At 27.2% G+C, this 25764-nt stretch overlaps 1 protein-coding gene across 2 annotated transcripts; it reads right to left on the reverse strand.

Moving 5' to 3' along the window:
• LOC135925013 (elongation factor G, mitochondrial-like) lies at positions 1-24608 on the reverse strand. 2 transcript variants are annotated; one of them, XM_065460148.1, is made up of 17 exons: positions 24561-24608; positions 19102-19140; positions 18939-19058; positions 17814-17946; positions 14404-14608; positions 14096-14281; positions 13689-13934; positions 13563-13641; positions 11165-11354; positions 9600-9874; positions 9399-9481; positions 9274-9343; positions 9143-9235; positions 9020-9095; positions 8427-8495; positions 8222-8382; positions 1-325 (listed from the first exon to the last, which is right to left on the reverse strand). In XM_065460148.1, exons 1-17 carry the CDS (start codon positions 24600-24602, stop codon positions 146-148), a joined length of 2247 nt encoding a protein of 748 aa, XP_065316220.1. In that variant the 5' UTR covers positions 24603-24608; the 3' UTR covers positions 1-145. The 2 variants fall into 2 exon arrangements, with proteins under 2 accessions (XP_065316220.1, XP_065316221.1); XM_065460149.1 differs by lacking the exon at positions 1-325 and having other exon boundaries at positions 8249-8382; positions 9037-9095.
• Between the last annotated feature and the right edge of the window lie 1156 nt (positions 24609-25764).

The following is a 25764-nucleotide window of genomic DNA, read 5'->3' on the forward strand; positions in this document are numbered from 1 at the left end:
CTGATCAATTTAAAAAAAGTCATTCTCTGGGATATGATAAAATAACGTGATATGAATGTAAACATAATTGGCTAACTATAAATAATTTTTTTAACCATGTTTAATTATAATTTATATACAAAATTGTTAATAAATGATAAGGTGTTTATGAAGTTCGAGAAGATTTAATTTGTTGACTATTAGAGTTGCTATAATTTTGAATTAATTTATTTTGAGTTTCGGGTAAAGCGGGAGCATATTTAGAATATTCCATGGTAAATTCCCCTTTACCTTGCGTTATAGAACGAAGTTCCGAAGCAAAACCAAACATGTTATTCAAAGGGACCTAAAAAATATTTGTTATATTTCTCCAGCATTTAAAAAAATATTTTTAGTATATCAATAAAATTGTTAGTATTTCATTAATTTTACCAGTATAAATAAAAACATGTGATTATATTTAGACTCATAAATTTTCAGTAAATAAATCATTTTCCTCGGTATTTAAATAGAATTACCAGTAAACATATATTTTTCCAAGCATTTAAATTGATTTATTAATAACTATATTACCAGGAAAATAGGTATATTATTTAAATTAATTTAACACTAAAATATATATTATATCTAAATTTTGAGATTTTTGATATGAAAATATAAATTATAATAACAAATGCCAACTTGCGGGTTAGATATTATAAAATGATATTTTATTATGCTAAATATTAATTTATATTTTTTTAAGATGTACTTATTAGATTCATTGTAACTTCAGAAGTTTAAAAGGTGGGATTGATATTTATGTTAAAAACCTTAAATATTTCCAGTGATTTAAATTTAATGACATAAGAAAAGAAATAAAAAATAAATAAATAAAATGTATTATAAAAATGTTTATCAGCCAAATTTGAAGTAAACTTAGACATATTATAATATAATCAAAGCATACCCCTCTAACCTTTTCTAGTCCTAAGAAGTTAGTTTCAAAAAATTGTATCCCGTGATGGGGAGAGGCTAACCCTCTGCTGATCGTTAAACCCTCAATAACCCCTATAACTAGCCAATTTCATTATTAGTTTTATATCTGAAAGGTCAATCCTTTAAAAATATATATATTTAAGCAGGGTTGCCAGATTCATTCAAAAAAAGCAGGAGAATTTAACTATAATTAAATTTTTTTAACAAATAATATTAATTTTTTCCTCGTTATTTCTTTCCTGGTGATTATTTCTTTATTTAAATGAATATACCTAATACGCAATAGTAAAATAAAGGAGGTCAAATATTATTATTTTTTATTGTAAAATGAATAGATATTATTTAAAAAATCAGTACATATTTTTATTTATATTTTTCAGAAGATTATGAGTCTGTAATTTTTTTAGAAATGCTCTTTCTCTATTAAATTAGCGCAACATTATTGGGAATGTTTTTATATCCATTATTTGAAGAGAAAATGGATTATTTTCTTTCAAATCCTTAGATGTGTTTCTTAGTAGAGGTCTGCAAAAGTAGGCCCGGCCCGAACGGGCTTTGGACCGGGCCTAATATCAAAAAAAATCGGGCCGGGTGGGGTCGGGCCTTAGAAATTTTTTAAAATATATCTAAATTTATAAATTTCATGTTGAATTTTTTATGTAAAATAAAAATATGTGATTTTATTTATAAGTAGACGCCATATAACATATATCGTGTATTTTGAGTAATTATAAAAATTAATTTCTATATTTAAATAAATTCGGGCCGGGCAGGCAAAATTTTTTAAAAAAAATTTCGGGTTCAGGGCGGGCAAAACTTTATAAAAAAAATTTCGGGCGGGGCCAAAATTAGGCCCGATGCAGATCACTATTTTTTAGTTTCCGGATCAACACTATTTTTGAGGCTTTTGTTCTTCTAGATTTTATGCTTATAGCTATTCTTGAATCAGGAAAGAGTATAGGCAATAAGTGGATAGCCAATCTGTGAATAAATAACTAAGCGAATGCTTTTTCGTGTGATAGATGAATGTCATTTCGGATATTGCAGTATTATCATCACATAAATTATTGTTGTTGAAACATAGCTGGATATTATTTAATAATTCCTTATTTTTTAAATTGAAAATATGTTTTAGCCTTGCTGATTTTTTTTTACATCATGGACTCCTCCCATGGCTGATATTAAATTTTGTATTGCATATTTCCTTATCTCTCCTTACATGTTTTTTGGATGTTAAACTTATATTCAAACTGTAATTATTATAATTTAAATTAAAGGAATAAAATTGTAAAAGAAATGAAATATTTAATGAAAACTTCATTTATTAATCAAAAATTATTACTGTTAATTTTAAATAATAAAGTGCTCACTTAATATCATTTTATGTAGATTGATTTCTAAAAATTATATAAAATACTTTCTTCATTTTTACATAAGAATCATTTTCATCAAGAATCAGAGGATGTAATTATTAATAATTCATCATCATAACAATTTATTTTAAATTAAAAGATATTAAATATTATTATATTTGAAATTGGAAGTTTAGGAAATCGGAAATTTTTTTTAGGAAATTCGGGCGGAATCGCAAAACATCGAGGGAAAGCGTAAATCAATAGATGGCGTTTTGGCAGAAATAAAAGTAAAAAATCTGGAAATTATGCCAAAAGAGGGAGATCTGGTAATCCTGTACTTAAGTATTATTTTAGGTCAATTTTTTTAATAAAATATGTTATTTGAATATTATTATGTGTGAAGTAAATAGCGTTATCATTTGATGAGTTTTTTATCAATTTTTGATTGATAAATTTTATAGATATAAAAGGATCAATTTACAAGAGCTAATTTCAATTTACTAATTCATTTTAAGTGGTAATATATTTGGGGCTAGAGTAAAATATGGAAATAAATATGAATACATAAATTGTACTACAAGAGTAAGAAGAATTCGAGAACCTATCTCGATTTAAAAATTTATGCATAGCCGTAAAAATTACAAATAAGATTCAAAAACGACCTTTATTTCTAATTACCTTATGACACAAAACCTATTCAATATTGTACGATATTTGTTAACCTACTAAACCCGAGGAGAAGTCATTAATTGAGTTGATAAAATTCACAAAATATATCTGAGACCGAGTCGTATTGTAATTTTATTAATGTATTCTGGCTGGGCCTAAATTTTTGTTTTAAAATACCCGGGCCGGGCCGTATATTTTAAAACCGAATATTTTAAATCATCAGTAGCTATAAAAATCAAATATAAATGTAATATATTTTTAAAAATCCGGGCCGGGCAAATGGCATTTCTGCAGGTCATTGACTATAATACAGCGGTAGAAATTTGCTACTTCAAAACTTGAGGAAATCGAATCCATAATCCAATAAGCCCAAAGACTATAACATTTAGCCATTAACTGCTCATTTGGGGATACGCTAGAACGTTCTCCACGGGATTGGTTCATTGCAGGTCTGAAAAGCATTGGTTATTACCTTATGTTTAATAGCCACTGACGATATCCTATTTGGTAAAGTTTAAGAAATGGCTACGGGTATGGAAAACTCTAGAATAGAAATAGTGAGACTGCAGTCAACATCGAACTATAAGAAAATATGTCCAATTAGTTAGATGTTAAAAATGACAAGCGAAATTCAACATTTTGATTTCAATGAAGAAAGGATTGATACGATATCGCCTCGCTTATTTTACAAACATTTTTTTTTTTTTTTTTTTTTTTTTTCTCTTTAGCTTTCACCTTTTCTGGTGGTAAGCTCCTTCAACATCTCTCTCCACTTTATGTTATTCGTACAATCTCTTTTATCTATTTTATACTTCTTTATATTGGCTCTAACTTTATGGCCCCATTGAAGTTTTGGCCTTCCTCTTTTACGTTTGCCCATCACTTCCAATCTTTCAACTTTATTTCCTATGTAGTTCATAGGCCTTCTCATTGTGTGCCCATACCACCTAAGTCTGTTTACCATTAACTTAGTCTTAATGGGCACTACCTTTAAACTATTTAGTATTCTTGTACTGCGCACCTTATCCTTTCTTGTTACCCCAGCAATCATCCTCAGCATTCTCATCTCCATAGTTTGTAGACTTCTCTCGTCTGATTCTTTGGTTGGCCATGTTTCCGAACTATATAGAATAGTTGGTTGTACTATGGAACTGTAAATTTTTCCCTTTAATTTGTGTGGGATTCTTTTGTCAAATAGCACTCCAGATAAAGATCTCCACTTTAACCACCCTTGATTAATCTTATTCTTTATCTCTTTTTCTATTGTGCCGTTTGTTTGTATAGTGGAGCCCAAATATTTGCAGCTTTCAATTGCGGATATCTGCCAATCATTTATATCAATACTCTCCGTTTCATCTCCTCCTATCACCATATACTCCGTCTTTTCTCTATTTACTTTTAATCCGTGCGTTTCTAGGATATTTATCCAATTCACTAACCTTTCTTTCATTTCATCCTTGGATTCGGCAAGTATCACAATATCATCTGCAAATATCATATTCCACGGGACTGTTTGAGGTATAGACTGTGCTAATACATCTATTACTGTAATGAAGAGAAGTGGGCTGAGAGCCGACCCTTGATGAACTCCTTCGGCTATTGTAAAGCCTGCTGAAGTACCTGTTGTGCTACGGACCATTGTTGTATGTCCCATATACATATCCTCTATTATTCTTATATATTTTTCGGGAACTTTTTTGTGGCGTAGCGCCCACCAGATAAGTTTTCTTGGGATTCTATCAAAGGCCTTTTCTAGATCGAGAAAGACCATGTGTAGCTTTTTGTTCTTTTCCCTGTATTTTTCACTCATTTGCCTAATTGCATGGATAGCATCGGTTGTTGATCTTCCAGGCATAAAGCCAAACTGTGTCTCTCCTATTTCGATTATATCTCTTAATCTTTTTTCTATTATTTTTTCGTATAGTTTTAGACAGTGTGACATTAGTTTTATGCCCCTGTAATTTTGACAATTGTGTGGATCCCCTTTATTTTTGAAGATAGGAACTAGATAGCTCTGCCTCCATTTTTGGGGGACCTCTTCATTTCCAAGTATTTTATTGTACAGATTTGTGAGGAGATGTATTCCATCATCTCCTAGTGCTTTAAGGCTTTCTATTGGAATATCGTCTGGACCCCTAGCTTTGTTGTTTTTCATATGCTTGAGGCATGTGATTATTTCTTGTTCTGTTATAGGTTGTACAAGGTTCTGACAAGGGGAGTGTTCGTCGAGATGCAATATGTGGGAATTAAAGTTGAGAAGCTCCTGAAAATATTCTTTCCATCTATTCATTATTTCTTTTTCCTTTATTATCAATTTCCCATCTTTATTTTTGATTACTTTCGGAGCTCCGTTTATATCCCTAGAGTTCTTTTCTCGCTGTTTGGCTAATCTGTATATTTTATTTTGCCCTTCTTTGGTATGTAGATCTTCGTACATGTCATCGTATGCCATAGATTTGGCCCTAGCCACCGCCTTTGTAGCTAATCTCTTGGATTTTTTGTATCTTGACTTGTCATCTGCATTTTTGGATTTGTACCATATTTTATAAAGGGCTTTTTTCTCCTGTATAGTGGTTTGTACCTCTTGATTCCACCACCATAGTTCTTTGTGTGATTTGTTGCCTCCTCTTGTCAAGCCTAGCGTCGATTTTGCAGTGTCTATTAATCTGGATGAAAGGTCTGTCCATATTTTTTCACTGACTTGTGAGCAATTTATTGTTTCAATGTTTGCATTGATTGCAAAGGCATCTGTCATTGTTTTTAATTTGCCCCATTTGATGGATGGTTCCAGTTTTATCTTATTTTGAGTGGATTTATTTGAGATTTGTAAATCCATGATTAGTAGCTTGTGTTGCGCGGCGATATCTTCTCCTGGGATGACTTTGCAGTCTATTACATCTTTTAATCTTCTGCGAGAGATTAGCATGTAATCTATCTGTGTTTTCCTAGTACCACTTTCATATGTTATTAAATGACTAACTTTTTTCCTATAGTAGGTGTTGGTTAAGGCAAGGTCGAAGGCTTGCGCAAATTTCAGTACGTGCTCTCCTTCATCATTTCTTTCTCCGTATCCAAAACCACCATGATGCCTTTTGTAGCTATCTCTTGCTTTCCCCACATGCGCATTTATTTTACAAACATTTGTAAGGAAAAAATATTATTATTAAAACAAAACATTATTTTTTTTAGTAATAATTTTCATCGTCGAAAATTCTTGATATTCTATTTTTTTTGATGAAAAAAACAAAATTCTTAATATTCTTTTTTTATTATAAAAAACAAATTCTTAGTTTTAATGTATTAAGATTTCTTATTTTTTTCGGTAGTGTAATACAAAATTAATAAAAATAAACTTTCAAAAATCTTCAAGTAAGAAATTTGTTTAAGTGTGAGAATAAGAAGTTAATTATATATAAAGTATGAGAACTTAAAAAACAATAAACTCTCAAATATCTCCACAAATAAGGCGAGATAAATTTCCACGAACAATGGATTGATACGATAAAAAATTGTAAATTCATTCAAAGATTTCACGAAAAATATGATAATTCAATCATAATCTTTTGTCAATTATTAATTGGGATACCTACAAGAAATGTAATAGTTATATCACCATCTACTATTCGCCTAAAATATACTCGAAATAACATAGATAATTTGGGAAAATTCGAATTATTCTAATACAATCCAGCCACAAGTTTTTCATATATCACGATACGGTAAATATTTTAAGACGAGACAATATAGTACGAAATTCAGAATCATTAAGACAATGCATTACCGATATCAATAAACAAGGTGATGGCAATGGGTTCAAAGAATTACCAGAATTATCCGAGATACGCTTGGTAACTTCAAGAATATTAAAGCTAGTATACAATTGAAAAACAACGCAACAGAGAATAATCTTTCTAGTTCACTATACCTATCTAGGTAATTATAAAAAAAGAGGTAGATCAAATAAAGCAACAGGCTAACTATTCAAACACCGCACTTTCAAAAATACACCTAAACATGGAAAGACTGATAGATTGTTCAATTTAACAATGAAGGACAAGTGAATTTAGGTGTTAATAACAGCGTAATGACAAGCCAAAAAATTGGTTAAACAATCTATTCATATGGATAACGCGCATTTACATTTAACACATAATATGAATTAAATATGTTAAATAATATTCAAATAAACATATATTTAATAAGAATGATCGATTAAAAATAATATTCAAATAATTTTATAAAAAAGATTGACCCTTTAGATATAATTCAAATATAACAATGCTTCCCTTGACGAGAATCTTTTATGCACTCTTTGGATTCTTGTCGGTTCTAGTCTCTCATATTCTAGTTTACATCCTTCCACTGGAGTGAATCTTTCATGCGCTCTTGGGCTTCTTGTCAGTTCTAGTCTCTCTATTTACTTATTGTAACGTGGTTGGTAGGGCGCTATTCGGTGGTTTATTAAGAATATTTTACACCAATTTACAAACTCAATTCCTGGAAAAAGAAGTCTCTGACTAAAGACTAACTTGGATAATTAACCTTTTCGCTAGCCGCGATCAGTAATTTTGTATTTGTATGGGCCGTGGTAATATCTAGGTGTAAGTTACAACAGTATAATGAAGAAATAGCAATAAAATTGGTTTACGAAAGAAAATATGAAATTAGAAACAAATAATCCAACTGCATGAAAGATTCTCTTCAAGGGAAGCATTGTTATATCTAAATTATATCTGAAAGGTTAATTCTTATTTAAAAAATTTATAATATTTAAATATTATTATAGGTCAATCTTTCTTATTAAATATATGTTATTTGAATATTATTTTAACGTATTTAATTTGTGTGTGAATTATAAATGCGCGTTATTGTTTTTATCACTAGTTGATCGATAAATTTTGTAAATATAAAATGATCTAAAATTACAATAAAAAAACTAATTTCAATTTCAGTTCAAATTAATTACTAATTCATTTTGAGTGGTAATATAACAATTAGTTATAAAGAAGCTACTTAACAAACCGTTTCACTGATCAAAATATATTTTTATCAATTTTTTTTCTTTAAAAAAATACTGTATAATTTTGTATATAATGCTGTTATTATATTATTCCATATTGGTCAAATATTAATTTTATACTGGTAAAATTGAAAAAAAAATACCAAAAATTTTGTAAAAAATACTGGAGGTTTTAATTTTTCGCTAGAAAATTATAAATTTTCAAAATATTAATTCAAACTTCGCAAATCATAGTGAAATATACAAGAGCTTGATTAGTCGCTATTATAACAGAATTTTTACGACTTAGCGTAGCTATTAAAATGCCTTGAAATTCAGATGGAACATTTACTTCGACTTTCATAATAGGTTCAATAATAGTCCATGTCCCATATTCGAATGCTAAATATTATTATAAAACTATATTCATGAAAAAGTAAATATACTTTGCTTAATAGCCCCGAAAGCGGCCATTACGAAAGATATATCATTTGAGTCTACAATATGATGATCTCCTATAATTTAAAAAATTCAAGTTTTTCTAAAAAAATAAAGTGGTCATTGGTATTTTTTAAAAAGTAACAGTTTTTATAATTAATTGTGTTACTTTAACAAATCTTAAACTGTAATACCTAACAATATTTTACGTTACAATTTATATATCTATAAATAATCAATTAAAACCAATTATATCATTTTTAAATTCGAATCACTCTAATATTATTATCAAATAGAAAAGGGACCAAAACATGCCCTTAATAAGAATTCGGGATCAGAACCCCTTTTATAACGGATAATTTATGTGTATTATAAAAGTTAAACCTCTTCTATGATTCATTTTAGAAAGTTTATTTAGTTATTAAATGTTTCTACATTACTTATTATTAACAGCTCAAACCCGGAAGCGGAAAAATATACTGAAAACATTCCGAACCGAAACCATTTTTAACTCTAACAAACTCTGGAAATATATTTATTTCTATGTGAAAAAATATATCAAAATAATTAGAAACGTTTTAAGAGATAAAAGGAAGCAAACCATCAAGGAGGTTAAACCTAACTCCAGATATTTTATGACCAGAGAGAAATCCCTTTTGGCAAACTTGATTGAATCCCTGAAAGTAAAAAATCTGTAATTATTATTATATTACATTAGTAAAACTTTTTCAATGGAAGAAATAAATTGATTAGGAATATTTGTTCCTACAGTATTGTCCACAAACTCGGTTTTGATGTAATCATTTGCAGGCAATGGCTATAAATAAACATTTAAACTTTGTATATAAAAAAAACTTCGAGATTTCCTATGATCCTGCCATATTGCCCGGAACCACCATGCTGTTTCTTGTGGAGGTAATCAAATCTTTAAGTTCATTTATAAATGAATGATTAAAAGCAATAAAATATATATACTTTACTCGCAATTGGTGGTGATCGTTTCCCTAAATGCAACTTTGGGAGCCCCCATTATACACTTCACTCCATATTCTCTTTCCATCCTCTAAAAAAATAATTTAAAAATAAATATTCACTCTGTATAATAAATCCGTAGGTCATTAAAGATAACGATCTCCGAGATAATCATTTTTATATTTAAATAAAAATAAATGTAATCGAACCTGTTTATATATTTCTAAATGTAGCTCACCCATACCTTGCACAATCGTTTCTTGAGCCTCTTCATCAAAAACGACACGGAAAGTGGGATCTTCGCGAGCAAATCGCGTCATTGCCTTACCAAATGCCTCTAATCGGCGAGTGCCATTGTCGTTAGAGGAAGCAGATATTGGATCAGGTTTTATGGACATGCTAACTACGGGCTCAGGAACGAACATACTTTCACAGCTAAGTCCTTCCACACCCTCACCGCTAACGAAAGTGTCGCCTGTGCTTCCTATAATTAACAAAACATAATGTGGGTGTTTTGTATTTTATTATTTTTTAAGTGCTTTTCACGAATCCTTTATATATATTCTTGTTTTTATCTTTGCCTATTTTTGACATCTACAATAGGTAATTTTTCGTATTGGATATTTTCTGGTAATCAAGAAGTAGCCAAATAAAATGTCGCCAACAAAGATTAAGAAAGAATAGGTATAGGCCAGGGAAACATCCAATAAAACTTTTACAAATATAGTAAACTAAAATGGCATATTTATTCTTTGTAACCATTGTCTTAATTATTTCTTTTTTGATAAGTTCCCAATATTTAAATTCCTGCATAACAGGCCTGTCAATAACATCAATAAAATATAGGCCTGGTCCGTGGCTGGATAAACAATAATGTTATATTTTCTTCCTGTTCTTCCTTTTCTTTGCCTGATTGAATACCACAATTATAAAATGAGTTTACGAGGTGGGAAATATTTACTATTCATTTTCATATCATATTTTGCAATTATTAAATTATCAAAGTTATTGCTGAATATTTAAATTTAAAGCATAACATTAAAATAAATATCTTTTGTAAAATGTTTCTTCCCTATTTTATAAAAATTCGGGCAAAAGGCCGGCTCCATATCTACGAAAAATTGCCATGGAGCTGCAGGCGGACTCGGGCCAATAAATAGATTCTGCATTCTGATAAACTTTTAAAAATGGTACCCTAATATGATAAGGGAGAAAGGCAAATCTGAGTCTGGGAAATGGAGGTTTTACCCTTATCATCTAACACATAATGTTCATTTGAGTGGGTTATTGTTATTATCATAATTGGAATCGCCAATTTGAAAAAGGGTATCAAGGCATGTTAACAAGATATAACATATCCAATGCTAGATCTATTGTATTTGGGCATTTTCTGATGACATTATATAATTACAACAGTGATGTTGACCAATCATTAGAATAATGTATGAAAAATGAAATTATTTTTAAAATATTTATACGCCTGCCGCCCGGGTGATTTTTATAAACGACAGCATTTACTGCATGATCAAAAATATTGGTAGCCAGCCAACAGCCGGTGCACAGGTCTAGGTAATATTAAGCATCATGTATGTAAATATTTACACTATTTAAAATATTATAATTCACTTTTAAATGCATAAAAAACAAAATTTAGCCCCTTTAAATAGTTTAATTTTAGGTGGCCCTAGACCCCACTTTCCTATTTGAAGCGTTGAATGTTAATCAAGGTGGTAAATATAGCGACACATTTATTAAACAATGACATAAAGAATACCAATGTTTCCAATGATGGCACAGATGTCCCCAGGTGGGATGTGGGCGACTTCTTGAAGTTCATCGCTGTGCATCTTAATGACACGACTTGCCTTGACCCGTTTACGAGTTCGTGTATTGAGCAAAGTGTCGCCCTTATTCAAAGCTCCCTGATAGGTTCTAAGGTAAGTAACGTTTCCGTGCTTGCCAACCTAAATGTGTGTGTATATATTACAATTCATTCGGGCCGTTTTTAAATAAGGCAGCAAAATTGATCCAGCAAAATTGATCAAAATGGGCAGTATAAAAAACATTTGGTAAATATTGAAAATTTTTGTTCAATTAATAATTAATTTTCAAATTTTTTTACTTGGGAAGTTTATTTCTAAACATTAACGTTGTAAGTGTGTGATGAAATGAAACCACTCAGATTTATCTATTTACAGTCAAAAATGTCTAATTTGGGCTCTTGATAATTCGGGTGGCTCTCTAATTTGACCTAAATTTTGAGTCCCAATAAAATTCCTATTTACTACTATTAGAAAACGCCTTGATAAATATCAACTTTGAAAAGTGGGCAGATTCTTAATTTTTTTCCATTTGCGTAAGACCTCTACAAAATGGGAATTTGTTGTTTTTGTGTCACTCATTTATTTATATTATAAAATTTAGTGTTGTTAAAAAGTCCGATTTGGGTTATTTTTTAACAAGGCCCGATTAAGATTTTAGCTAAAATAATATCATCTAAGCATCGAGATTTGGCAAATAGATGTCTAAGCATTTATGCCAGCTATGTGTAAAATCTTTAGGCTTACATAATGTTATTTTGGTTAAAATCTTAATCGGGCGGTTTTTTAAAATAGACCAGAATCGGGCTTTTTTGCATCACTAATAAAATTTTATCATAAAAACTTTTCATGTAAAATAACAAAATTATTAAAGAAAACAAATATAACGAGTCATCGTTAATTAAAAAAATTAATCAAGGAAATAGCTAAAAAAAATTCTAAAGGAACTTTTCACAATATCAAAGATGACATTATCAAATGCCATGTAAATAAAATATTGTACTAAATAAACAAAGATAACATCTTATTTTATTTTATTTAGTTAATTTTATATTTTTATTCTTATTTTGTACTTAACCATATTATGATAATTTTATACCTAAAGTTGTGTGATTTAATGGAGAACATTTCTAAATTTTCTAATTCGTTTGATATAAAAATTTTTTAACTTGTAAATTAATAAGAATATATAAATACGTTATATTATTGTAACAATATTTGCAAGACAAATAATTTTGTTTGCAAATAAATTAAAAAATATAAATATTTTTAACCAAATTTCAACCACACTTATATACATTCTTATTATATTTTTTTAGTATTAGTGTTTTATTAACTTAATAATGATATTATATAAAGTAATTGTAACATGTAAACTATGTATAAAATAACATATATTACATACATAATTTTACTCATGATTTTGATGAATTAATATTAAAAAAAAATTATTTTAAAATGGTTGAATGTAATCTCACTTTTTTGCTAAACTAAAACTATAAGATAATATTGTGTTTTTTAAAAAAAAGTAAAAGTCTAGATGAATTAGGGAAAAATCTTAGAAAGAACGGTCCCCAAATAATACCGGTTTGACTATACTATGAACCTGGTATTGGTGAGGATGGAAACAAAAAATCAGGCATATATCTAGATTAAATAAAAAATATTTATGTTGTTAAAATAGAGCTATACTTTATTTTTGTAGACAAATGAATTATATATTAACTCAGAAATAGTTGCTCCTGACTGTTAAATATTTTAAAACTCCTATCACGAATAATACAATAGAAGCATGAATTAGGGTAATTGATGAAAATACTTTAAGAGAATGTTTACAGTTGTTCCATTTTAAAATTATTGTTAAGAATATTAGAAAAAATGGCTTGTGAAAAAATAATTTATGGCAAATCCAGTAATTACTTTATAAACAAGAACTCCGCAATTGCCCTATCTTATTTAAATTATTTATGTGTAATAATGTCATTTTAAATTATTTTCATATCGATTTGCTCAATGATACAATGTTCAATAAAAACTGCAATTCCATAATGGAACTCATACTCGATATTTATTTGATAATTTAGTAATTTTTTTATATTTGATATGTTAATTTTTATATAATATACATGATAATTTATAATAAAAAGAGATATTTTTACACTAAACACCTTTCAAATAAATATTGAAAAATTTTAGTTTTAAACTTAACTTTTTATACAATAACTTATTATAAATACTATACAAAATATTAATCTATTGACAATAAAAATACTGCCCAATTTGAAAATTTACTACACAAATCAATCAGTGAAACGATGTTTTAATGTTTTTCCTTAAAAATAAGACACGCACCTCCAATTTAAAAGCTAAAGCTACAAAAGGTAAGGATTTGTCCATATCTGGATTCAACAATATCTTTTCAACTGGTTTCCTAAATTTCAAAAATAAAAAATGTATAAACTATCAATAATTTATAACTTAGAATTATCTAAAGCGTAATTTTCTTTTTGCGTTGGATCAGGAAGGTAAAATGTGACACAATCTAACAGAGTTTGAACACCAGTATTTTTAAGCGCTGAACCAAGAATTACGGGAACAAATTTTCTTAGTATAGTTGAACGTTTAATTGCTGCTTCTATAATATCGGGAGAAGGGCATTGCTCGTTTATGTAATAACATGCCATTTCCTCGTCCACGTTTCCCAAAGTCTCTATCAATTCTCTCCTATTATCATATTAAAAAAACCATTATTTTAACAATGTCTTTATGTAAATTTAAAAAAAATAGGTTTGAACACCAAAATCACAAAAAATATTGTTAAACACAAATCTCAAATAAATATTCCTTATAAAGTATCTAAAAATTTGAATAACTTTTTTAGATACCTATATTTATGGAATAATGAAGCCATGTGCTGAGGTATGTCAGGTGTCTTAATGACCTGAGTACCATGCGGGTCTTTGAAATAAACGCTCTGAGATCGAATGAGATCTATAATTCCCTCAACTCTGTTATTATCCCCATAACTTATGGGTATTTGCAAGAAAGCGGAATTTTCATTTATTTGGTTCCTAACAAAGTTGGTTATAACAAAAATGAAAAAATAATAAAAGCTTTAACCAAGAAGATTTTATTTTCTATGTAAATATCTTAAATAGGGAAAATCAAAATTTATGTGAAAATATATTGAAACTTGATTTGTTGTAAAACTGCATAAGGGTTCGCCCCGGTTCGATCCAACTTGTTGATGAAAGCAATGTAAGGGATAGAGTAACGGTTCATTTGCCTGACTACTGTATGTGTTTGGCATTGGACTCCAGCCACTGCGCATAATACCAATACTGCTGAATCCAAAACTCTCAATGCTCTCTCCACTTCAATCGTAAAATCCACATGTCCTAATCAATATCAAAAATACTTTAAACTTAGTTTCATACATGTCCCAGTTTTATGCCATTCTTAAGATACATGTATATTATAAGGCAATATAGTTGATTGGTAGGGAATTAAATAATATTAATAAAAATGATTATTATTTTTGAAATAAATACTTTTTTTCGATGATTAAAAAAATTCATTATGTGAAATTTTAGAAAATATTTCCCGTAAATTCTATTTCTACAATTTTTCACCTCTATTTATTTTACCTTTTTAAAAAATTAATTATTTGCTAATACATTTTGACATCATATCATATCAGTATATATTCAAATAAAGTAACCCATGACCGGAAAAAAAAATTATTAAAAAATTTTGTTATTTTTAATGAATTTAAAAATTGTAATATTTTGACTTTCTGGAGAAAAATTGAAATAAAAATTATAATCAACTATTGTGTCTGAAATTTATAAAGTGTAACTAAGAACTTGAGCAAGATAAATAAAGTATAGGAGTAAGATAATACAAGGATAGTTTGTAATGTGTGTTGGACGATATTTTTTGAGGACCATAATTTATTTTTTACGTTAATATTTAAGTTTTACTATTCAATTAATATAATTTTTTTGTATATTATATTTTATGTTATTTTCTAGAGGAGTTATTTTGGGTTTTATGAATTTTTAGTTTATTTTTATTTTGAAATATGAAAACTATAAGTTTGTAAGAACATTTTAATTAGCCCCAATAAAAAACAGAGTATATGTTCCCCACAGTACCAAATTTAATGTATTGATAACAAGTAACAAAATAATTGTTTATAATTTTTTTGAGTGGTAAATTAATCAAAATAGTATTTTTATTATCAAAATCTTTTGGCCCTTATTTATATAGTTCTATCTTATGAAACTGCCTGAATAATTTATTGTCAAAATAATTTAACCCTATTCTTAATAAAAAATAATTAGGTACCTTAAATAGACCCTGATAAAATATAACATTTATACTTATGATAAAATATCTTAAAAATACAATCCACTCCTAATTTCAATATTCACAAGCACAAAGTCACTTTCTTCAAAGTAAATTAGTTTGAATTTGAACTAATCAATAATAAAGTGGTTAATAAGACTGTCTGCCAATGAAGACAATTGAAAGTTCATTACTTCATAATTTAGTTATAAATTTGAACTCTACTACAATCTGGTCTAAAAACAAAGTTAGAAAATTTTATATAAATAATTTTATAAAACTAAAGAATTCCTTAAAGGAGAATTTAAATAATAATGATTCCTTTAATTTTTACTACAGATATGTATGTGAGTAGAAATAAATTCCATTCATAGCCATTACTGCACAGGCACACTAAAATATATTACTTGATATAAACCATATCCCATTTTTTCATACTTATGAGGAAATATCCATAGTTATAAAAGAAGTAATTGTTGTATATCAATTGGAGGAGAATATACTGACCTGCACTACAGATAACGCCAGTAACATTCTAAAAACCAGAGTTATTTTGCAGAATCTATAAGAAACAAACATTTAAAGGCTTAAGGTGTTGGGTTCATATTCCAAATATAATATCTCATGAAGGTTATCATCAATTATAAAACTATCAGGAGAATATACTGACCTGCACTACAGATAACGCCAGATTCTAAAAACCAGAGTTATTTTTCAGTATAAGAAACAAACATTTAAAGACTTAAGGTGTTGGGTTCATATTCCAAATATAATATCTCATGAAGGTTTATCATCAATTATAAAACTATCCTAGAGAGAAGTGTAGAGGCAGTTTTTCTCTAAATAAATCTCCCAAAATAAACCAAGCATATTACAAATATGTAAAAATAAGGGTATTATAAAATTTAAAATCCTTTCTGACATCATTATTAGATAGAATAGCTCCTATTTAATGATGAATACAATTCATGATATTTAAATTTTTATTGGATTATTTTAAAAATTTATAATTTTTTAAAACATGGATGCTATGGAAGAAATTCTTTTTGAATTATATACAATTTAAAGGGCTTTTTTTAATGAATGTGAAATAGCGTAGGTTTTCTTAAGCCCTTTTATAAAACCACACTTGATTTATTAGGATCCAAATATCCTACAGTTGGGATTTCTATGTTATATATAGGGAATATAAATAATGAAATTATTAATAATTTTAAAATATAATAATAACAAGACAAGAAATTCTAAATAACATGTTGAAATGCATAAATATCTCAAATAATTATTATTCAGTAAATCATGTTTTAACAATCGAGATTATAATAAGTTTACACGTCCAATATTATAGAGTTTAGTATATGACCAAAAAGGAAAATAAAGAGTAAAAAAATACAGGAGTATCTTCTCAGGGTACATTTTTAAAATTTATTTATTAAATCATAACTTTCAAATATTTGTGCCTGGAGGAGATCAATTAATTATTTTTCAGAAACTATTATATCCCAAAAAGGAGATTCGGAAGGGGTTTTTATATCTGCAGAAATCATAGAAGAAAACATTTCAAAACTTCATACTTATTTGAATGAGCCTCTTGTTTCATTAAAGGATGGCATATTAGTATGGTGGAAAACCAATAGTGAAATGTCTTTAATATTGTAAATATTAAATATAATATTAAAATTTCTAGTCCTCTCACTAGCTGCTATGATTTTTCTAGCAATTCCAGCAACATCTATTCCGTGTGAACAACTATTTTCTAAAGCAGAAGATCTTATCATAAAAAAAGAAACAGGTTTTCAAAAGTGTACATGGGCTCTTGGCTAAAGAATGGAATAGATCTACTGCTTCCAATAAGTCCCTCTTCACTCCTTCCATTGCAATTCTGCAAAACAAGGACATAAACATTTATTTAAATTAAACATTTTTATTATTTATTATATTATTCATAAATGATTTTATGTTGTTAACATAATACTCTTATATATATTTAATAAAATGATAAAATAAGAATTAAATTCGGTAAAAACGAAATACTTTTAAAATAACAAATTTAGGATCTAGCTATATATCGATCTTTTTAAGGATGGTGGTCCGGCCCGAGTGCATCGGTCAGGTCCTAGCTAAAGACCGGACCATGACCTTGTGATCATTAAAACCTAATCCTTACTTCTAGTAAAAGTCTTCATTTTTTCACATTTATATTAACGAATCAAAATTTGTTGAATTAAAAAATCTCAAATTTTCTTATATAACCTGGAGTATCAATGATATTTATAAAATGATTGTTCCATTTAATATAAGTGGCTGCTGATTTTATAGTTATGCCTCTTTGCCTTTCCAATTCCATTGAATCCATCTTTGCTCCTATATTATCTTTGCCCCTAACCTAAAAATATGGCGTTGTTTAGACATGAATATTAAGTCATTGTCTAGGACTTGTAAAGTTATGGAACATAATCGCTTCAAATTTTAAAAAAAAGAAAACACGATTATTAAAAAAAATTCCGATACGTTCTAATGGTTAAGTTTTTTAGTCTAGTTATATAATTCTATCGTTTTACAATGTTAAAAAATATTATTCAACAATTGATAATTTTAAAAATTTGCCATATTACGAGCGTTTATACATTAATTTATTTTGATATGGTTAGTTGTATTCCTAATTCCGAATAATTTTCATATTTTAGAGTATATTATAAATGTTGTAACTTGTTGTTTGTTGATAATATTATCAAATTTTATGTAAATATTTGGTATAAATCATTTATTTTTAAATGCGAAAAGAATTATAAATTAATAAAATAGTATTTCCATAAATAATAATTTAATTTATGTAATAAAGTTGTTAAACGGCTCGATTTGAGCCGATTTTTAAAAACGGCTAACTAAACATTATAGCCAGGAAAATATTGACTAAGCTTCGAGATTTCGCCAATAGATGTTCAATCCTATGTGCCATTTATGAGAAAAATCTTTAGTATAAGGATAAAAACGACAAGATCGTAAAATTTGTTTTCATAAAAATAATCTCTAGGAATGACTAATTGCTTAATGTTAATCTTCTCAGGGAAACGTCAAAAATAAATGAAATTAGTATTCATGTTAATAGTTTACATATTTTGCATGAAGCTTGAAGAAAAAAAATTCAATATTGCCTAGTATAATTTATTTCAAGTGAAATTTTCCTATTTCTCATTGTTTCCGGATAATTTTCCCCGATTAAAATTTCCCGGCAAATAGATAAAATTAATGAAGTTTTTTTTTATTTTGCAAAGAAAAGAAAAAACTTAGTATAAATGGTGCATATTTTATAATAAATAACTTGACTAACATAAAATTATTAAGAAAAAGTAATTGAATAAAAATAAATTAATTAACTTCATGCATTTCATCAATTCTTCCTGAATAAAATAATATTCTTTCTGTTAATGTTGTTTTTCCTGAATCTATATGAGCAGATATTCCTATATTTCGGATTTTATGAACATCAATAACTGGCTAATATATTTAAATGTAAACTAAAAAATTTGCAAAATATTACTTTGGTGGCACAATAATTGGCATGTATAAAACCTTGATGCTAAAAATATATTAATTTTTTAAGGCTATTTATTAAAAATATTTTGTAAATTTAAAAAAATGAATTTAATGGTTAATATAACGAGATGAGCCAAATACTAGACCAGGCACATTTGGTTGATCATTTCGTTTTTCTAGGCAAAATCCGAAAATAATATATTTTATGATTATCTCTATTTTCCTACAATTAGGATGCAAGCACAAAGATTTATCAGAAGACTTGATAAACTTATAATTCTCAAAAAGTGGGTTCTATTTCGGACAAAGACTCATCACTCAAGTTTCCTATGTTTGGTTTCTTGACTAAGGACTCCTCATATATTTAACAAATTGCTTTTTTCTTTCAGTGGTTCTATATATCGCATGACTGCAAAAGTGGCTCAGCTAGAGATATTGCTCGGCTAAGAAATATTGATGGACGAAACATAAAATAAATCATTTATAACATGAAATCCAAACCGTAATGAAGAGGGTAGGTTCAGACAAAGATGATGGTTCAGGGTTAGTCAGATATTATAATATTGATTCGGCTTACCTTTAAAACCTTATTCAAATTTTTCACCCAAAACCTTGTTAGAATTATGTAAATTGATCCACATCTTAAAATTTCGTCCCTTTTCCAAAAAATTTTCTATATTTTCTTCTGACAAATTATATAAGTAGAAGAAATAAATTCTGTGGCTGGGAACACTTCCATATGCTAACCTGGGTGGTTAGCATGCTTAAATGGTAATATTTGAAAATACTTACTGATACTAACAATCAAAATTACTTAAGAGTTGATATATCAAAAGATTCAACCCGCCTTTTAGAGGTTGGGTTCAGGTTCAGTTTTGAACCCTATTTATAACTAAATATAGTACGGCTTATAGATTTAATAAATTAATATTAATAAGATAGTTTTTTATAATTAAAATAAATGTCAAGAAAAGATTAAAAATATGAGATTTTTTAGTTGCATAGAATAAAATTTTCTCTAATTTATTCATTCCTAAAGTTAAGAAATAGAATTCTACCCATTAGATGGCGTATTTTCATTTTTTTTTAAATTTTATAGTTTTCTTAATCTATTAAAATAATATAGAGCAATTTATTTCGCTTAAGTATATATTTTTCAAAAAATTTATGATATCTTGGAATTTTAATTTAATTTTATTTTGAATAAAAAACTCTTGCTTAATGCTATATCATTTAACTTTTTCTTAGCATTTATCACCAAGTTAAATATCCTTTCAATAATTAATATATCTTTTATATCCTTTTTTTTAAATTTTAACAAGGTAAATTAAATATTTATTATATTCAAGTTTATAAAATTTTTAACAAAGATAAAAATGTTAAGCACAGCCAGGATTTAAAAAACTCACCATTATATTTTAAATTTTAAAACCCAACATAAATTTTTAAAATCATACCAAATAGAGATCGACTTTTCAGGAACTGTAAAATTTTGTAGAGTATGGGGAAGATTTCGCTCTCTATTTTAATAACTCTAATGTTTTTGAACATAGTTTTGACATATCATTTTGGTTTATCGGAATCAATATGATCCATGTTTTGTAGGCGTCATTTCATATCAAATCAATCACTTTTTACAACCCGACCATCTCAGACGAAAAAAATAATTTTTTAAAATTGGGATAAATTTAATATTAGATGCACTATATATATCTATCATGGCTCATTTTATAGCCCTAAGTAAACTTATTTTAAATAAAATTAATTTTTAATTTATAATTTTTTTTAAAACTACGTTCAAAAATTAGTAATTAATTTTTTTAAATTAATATAACTAAGTTTCTATACTGAGTAATTTTACTATGAATTAATTCAGTTATAGATAAATAAAATCATCTACTGGCATTACAAAAATGAGGATTTTAGCTATTTTAAATTACTTGCGCTATCTAGCGGTATTTTTGTGCCAAAATGCGATTTTATTCGACAAATATTTTATGAAATATAAAAAAAGGTAGATTGACTTATATTTTCAAAAATTAAATCTTAGGCTAATTAAAATTATAACGCCATTTAGCGGTATTTTTATTTTAAGCATTTTTCCTACTTAACTTCTTTTAGAAAATTTTTATATGAACAGTTCTTGGCACTTTTTACAAAATATCTGAAATTTGGGGGGAAAAAATTTATACTGACATTTAAAAAAATTAATTACAAATTTTTGACAGCAATTTAAAAGATTTTATAAATTTAAAATTAATTTTGTTTAAAATATGTGGAAGAGTTTACATAGAGCTATAAAATGAGCCATGATAGATATATAGTTTATCTAATATTAAAGTTATCCCAATTTTAAAAATCATTTTTTTCGAAAAATGACCAAATAGAGCCACTTTGAGGCCTCATATCTCCGGTTCTAGTAGAGTTAAGGGGCTAATATTTTGGATTCGTCAATCACAATACTTCATTAACTTATACACCAAATTTTAGCAAAATCTGAGATGGCCAAGTTGTAAAGTATTGATTTGATATGGAATGACCCAGACACTATCCTGTTTATTCACATCTTTTAAATAGGCAATAAATGATAGCAGTGTAGTTAGGGTATCTATGTTATTTTATTTCCTATTGCATTTATGGTATTTTTATTATAAAAAAATATTTAATTTTTTGGAAGGGTCATTTTTTAAAAATTCCAGGTCGATGCATGCTAATTTTTTTTAAATTGGTTGGAACACTGTGCGCCTACCCTCTCCCCACAACTTCAACCCTGGATTATTGTAGAAAAAGATTGCCACATAGAAGAGATATAAGTTAACTTTGGGAAAAAATTACATATTAAAAATACAATCAAAAAATTTTTACAAAAAAATTAACAAGTCAAGGGCAAACTTTTGTAAAATTTTAATGGGCCAGGCTTTGCAGATCTCCAATAGATATAGAAAATTATGGAAGGAGTTTTATCAATTTAAAAGAATTTTTTTTAGATATGAATATAAAAGTATTATGGAAATTAGTGATCAGCATTGTGCCTTTTTTCAGGCACAGCCACCCTGCCTGATACAGAACAAATTTTATTTTATTTATGATGAAAAGTTTGGCTCAATAATAAAATAATTCTTTAGCCACCCAGTCTTGTCAAATTTATTTAAACATCAAAAATTTTAATATTTTTTTAATTATAAAAATGTTATCTTACAAATAAAAGATATTTGGCACCTTGTTTCTAAATATATCAATTTATTTCACAAATTGAATATTATATTTAAAAAAGCCCAGTCTAACCTGAATTTTTTTAAAATATTAGGTCCAACTTGGCTTATTTGTCAAGGCTTTGCAGATCTTTAATAGAAACATATTTAACCTAATCATGTTTTCTATAAGGGAAATTTGGGTGGGTGGGGGGGGGGGGTCCAATCCTAACCTCTCCCATGTCTATTACCTGGAATAAATTTTTAAAATTTACATTAAAAGAATTTTTTTAAAAGATCTGATATTGCTTGGCCAGGTAATTAAATTAGATACAGCTCAGTTCTAGTGAAAAAATAGTTCTGATCCTAGATTATCAAATTAGAAGTTAAAATGTCAAAACATTAAGTGAATTGCGGGGTATAGAAAGTAAAAACTTGTGATTCTGAGTAATTAATAAAAATAGAGAATATATTCAGAAAAAAATTGATATGAAAATTAATGTATTGATATAGAAACTTGAGCATAATATAGATTGCATTATGACAATAAGAAAAAATAAATTTAAATCATCCAAAAATATATTACAAAATTTAATTTATAATAGATTTAAAACGCATTATTTCTGGTATCACTAACTTTTTTGGTAGCTATATCTAATAGCGGCTACTTTTTTATAATTAATTAATTTTTTAGCACGCTATAGCTACTTTCAAAAAATATAATGAAGGTAGGTATAAAACATGAAAATTTAAATATAATATCATAATTATAATTTTTATGATTTACTATTTAATTTTGAAATTGAAATATATTTTCAATTTGTAATTTATATTTTCATTTGTATTATAACCCTAAATCATGTGTCAATACTTTAAAATGCCATCGCCTATGCTATAATATCCAAATCATCTAAAGTGATTAAGACAATGATATTAATGAAATATACCAGGGAGGAAAATGTTCAATAGCTATAATACAAATTTCCCATTTCCTTGATTTGAAATTTTTTTAAAATATACATATAATCCAAAACTGGCTTCAAATTTATTTGTTTAAAATGTAAAAAAAATATTTCCTCAAATCAATCCAGTAGCTATAACCTCAAGAAACACCTAAAGGTAAATTGTCATTTATATATTCTAATAATTTTATTTTATACTGTTCATGAGTTTTAAGGAAATAAAGAAACATCTAAATAATATTGGTATAGGTGACTCTACATCCAAAAAGACTAATTCAATTCAAACCAAATTAATTAATAATGCAAATGACAATATTTCTCAGAAATTGGCTGATAGTTATTGTTGATTTTATCATTTATACAGTTCAGCCAATGTCCTTGGTTAATAATCCATCATTTACCATGATGATTAAAATTCTATCCCCTGGTACAATAATTTTATGCAGCTAGACACTAATGAATAAAATAGCAGATAACTTTAAAATGATGAAAGATGCTCTAATAGTAGAGTTATCAGAGATATCATATATGTTTCACGGCAGATAGTTGAACACATAACAGAAGGTAAAAACTTATTTATATTTATAAATTGATCTAATTAAATATTTTTGAGCTTATTTGGCAATCACAGGTCATTGGCTAGACCCTAGGACTTTAAAAAGATATGTGGCATTAGCCCTCAGAATGATAATAGGATGCCAGACATACGATGTACTTGCAAATAAAATTATTGATAATTTATCTTATATTAAAAATATGTGTACAAGATTAAATACGCCCTTACCCTCAAGTGCTAGTGTCGAGAGATTATTTTTAATGCAAAATTTATACTTTCTGATCATCGCTCTAGACTTGGGGATTATAATATTGATATGATTTTATTATTAAAATGCAACAAATTTCCATATATATTTATTTTAATTACATAAATTTTTTTATAATCAAAACTAACTATATTTCTATATTTATAAATGTTGATTTTTATATATTTACTATACAATAACATTATAAGCTAAAAATAAAAAAATTTGTTTGTAAATTTTTTTTATAAATAGTAGCTAATAGCGAGCTACTTTTTTGACAAATAGCAATAGCGGTAGCGCGCTACTTTTAAACTCTGGTGTCAAAATTTATTTTATTACAAGTTATGACAGATTAATTATTGGTTTTATAACAAAATACCCATTTTCCTTCTTATTAATTATACAATAAAAAAGGGTTTAAATGACATTTTATCTAGATAATATATATATCATTATCGTCAAAAGAATATAATTTTTATTTATAAATAAATTAATAAAACTATTTACTTTTACAATGAGAAAATTTTTAAATATTTTTGATACCATCATCTTGGGATTAGCTGAACAATCATAAAATAAGATGATTGATGATATATTGTTGTCACTGTCATATTTATGAAAGATTTCGATTTAAATTTACATGATAAAATGTTTTGCACTATAGTTGAGAGTGCTATGCTATGTATTAAGAATGACGGCAAACACTGCAGTTTATCATCGTGAATAAGAGTTACGTGATTATATTATATATTTTTAGTTATACGACGATAATATTTTATATTTAGATTTATAAAAGTTGATTTTTGTAAAGTCAAGTTTATAGTTATTATTTTAAGCATAATAATGATATTTGTAATTTTAAAAAAAATATATTAACTTATTATTGTTTCGAATTATTTTTTATGAGTAATAGCTTCCCTATAAAAGGGATGCAAATTGAAGTGTATAATATTTTTTTCCTTTTTTTTAAATTTAAAATTATTATAAATTATAATTTCGCTTCCTTTGTGATTATTATTTACTATATTATTGTTAAATAATATTTTATTTTTGATTGGTATGTTTACTGTTTAAAGCGTTATTTTTCTATTTTGTTCAAATGTGGTATGTAAATTGGACTTAGTTTATATTCAATTTATTTTTAAAGAAATTAAAACTAAATAATATATATATGAATTGATAATGAAAAACTTAACACATATGAAATTTCTTGAATAAAATTTAATTCTATTAAGATTAACATTTTAATTCCTCATACATTCGATTTTTATTGCGATCCTCCCCCTATTGCAGCATTATAAATAAATGATTTTTAGTAATATTGTGGTTTATTTCTGTAAATAATATTCAGGATAGAGGCGGACAACGTAATAGTTGGTGTCGTTGATTAAAAAAAGGTAAAGACCTATTATTTTGATAATATATTTTTTTAAATTTTATGGAGCACTGTGGTTATGGACGTGGTAGGGGAACAATTGACCGTCATTATTGGAAGTAATGGTTTAAATTGTGAAACAATTGACCATCATTATTGGAAGTGGTAGTGAAAAGTGTTAAACAGTGATCATTATTATTCGAGGTGGTAGTGAGAAAGTGTGGAACAGTGTTATGTATAGTAGTTGTATCATTTAGGGGTTAATTTTATTAATAATATCCTATTGTTTGACGTTGCAAACAGTTAAAATATTTTTAGTAAAGTTAATTATCAATT

Source organism: Gordionus sp. m RMFG-2023, chromosome 2 (genome assembly GCF_954871325.1).
Source record: "Gordionus sp. m RMFG-2023 chromosome 2, tfGorSpeb1-WG-v2, whole genome shotgun sequence".
Taxonomy (NCBI): Eukaryota; Metazoa; Nematomorpha; class Gordioida; order Chordodea; family Parachordodidae; genus Gordionus; species Gordionus sp. m RMFG-2023.

Coding starts and splice junctions, on each gene's coding strand:
- LOC135925013 (XM_065460148.1), bottom strand. CDS start 24,602: ATGATGGTATCAAAAATATTTAAAAATTTTCTCATTGTAAAA. Junction 19,059..19,101: donor CCAATTATTGTGCCACCAAA/GTAATATTTTGC, acceptor TAAATATATTAG/CCAGTTATTGATGTTCATAA. Junction 17,947..18,938: donor GAATTGATGAAATGCATGAA/GTTAATTAATTT, acceptor CCATATTTTTAG/GTTAGGGGCAAAGATAATAT.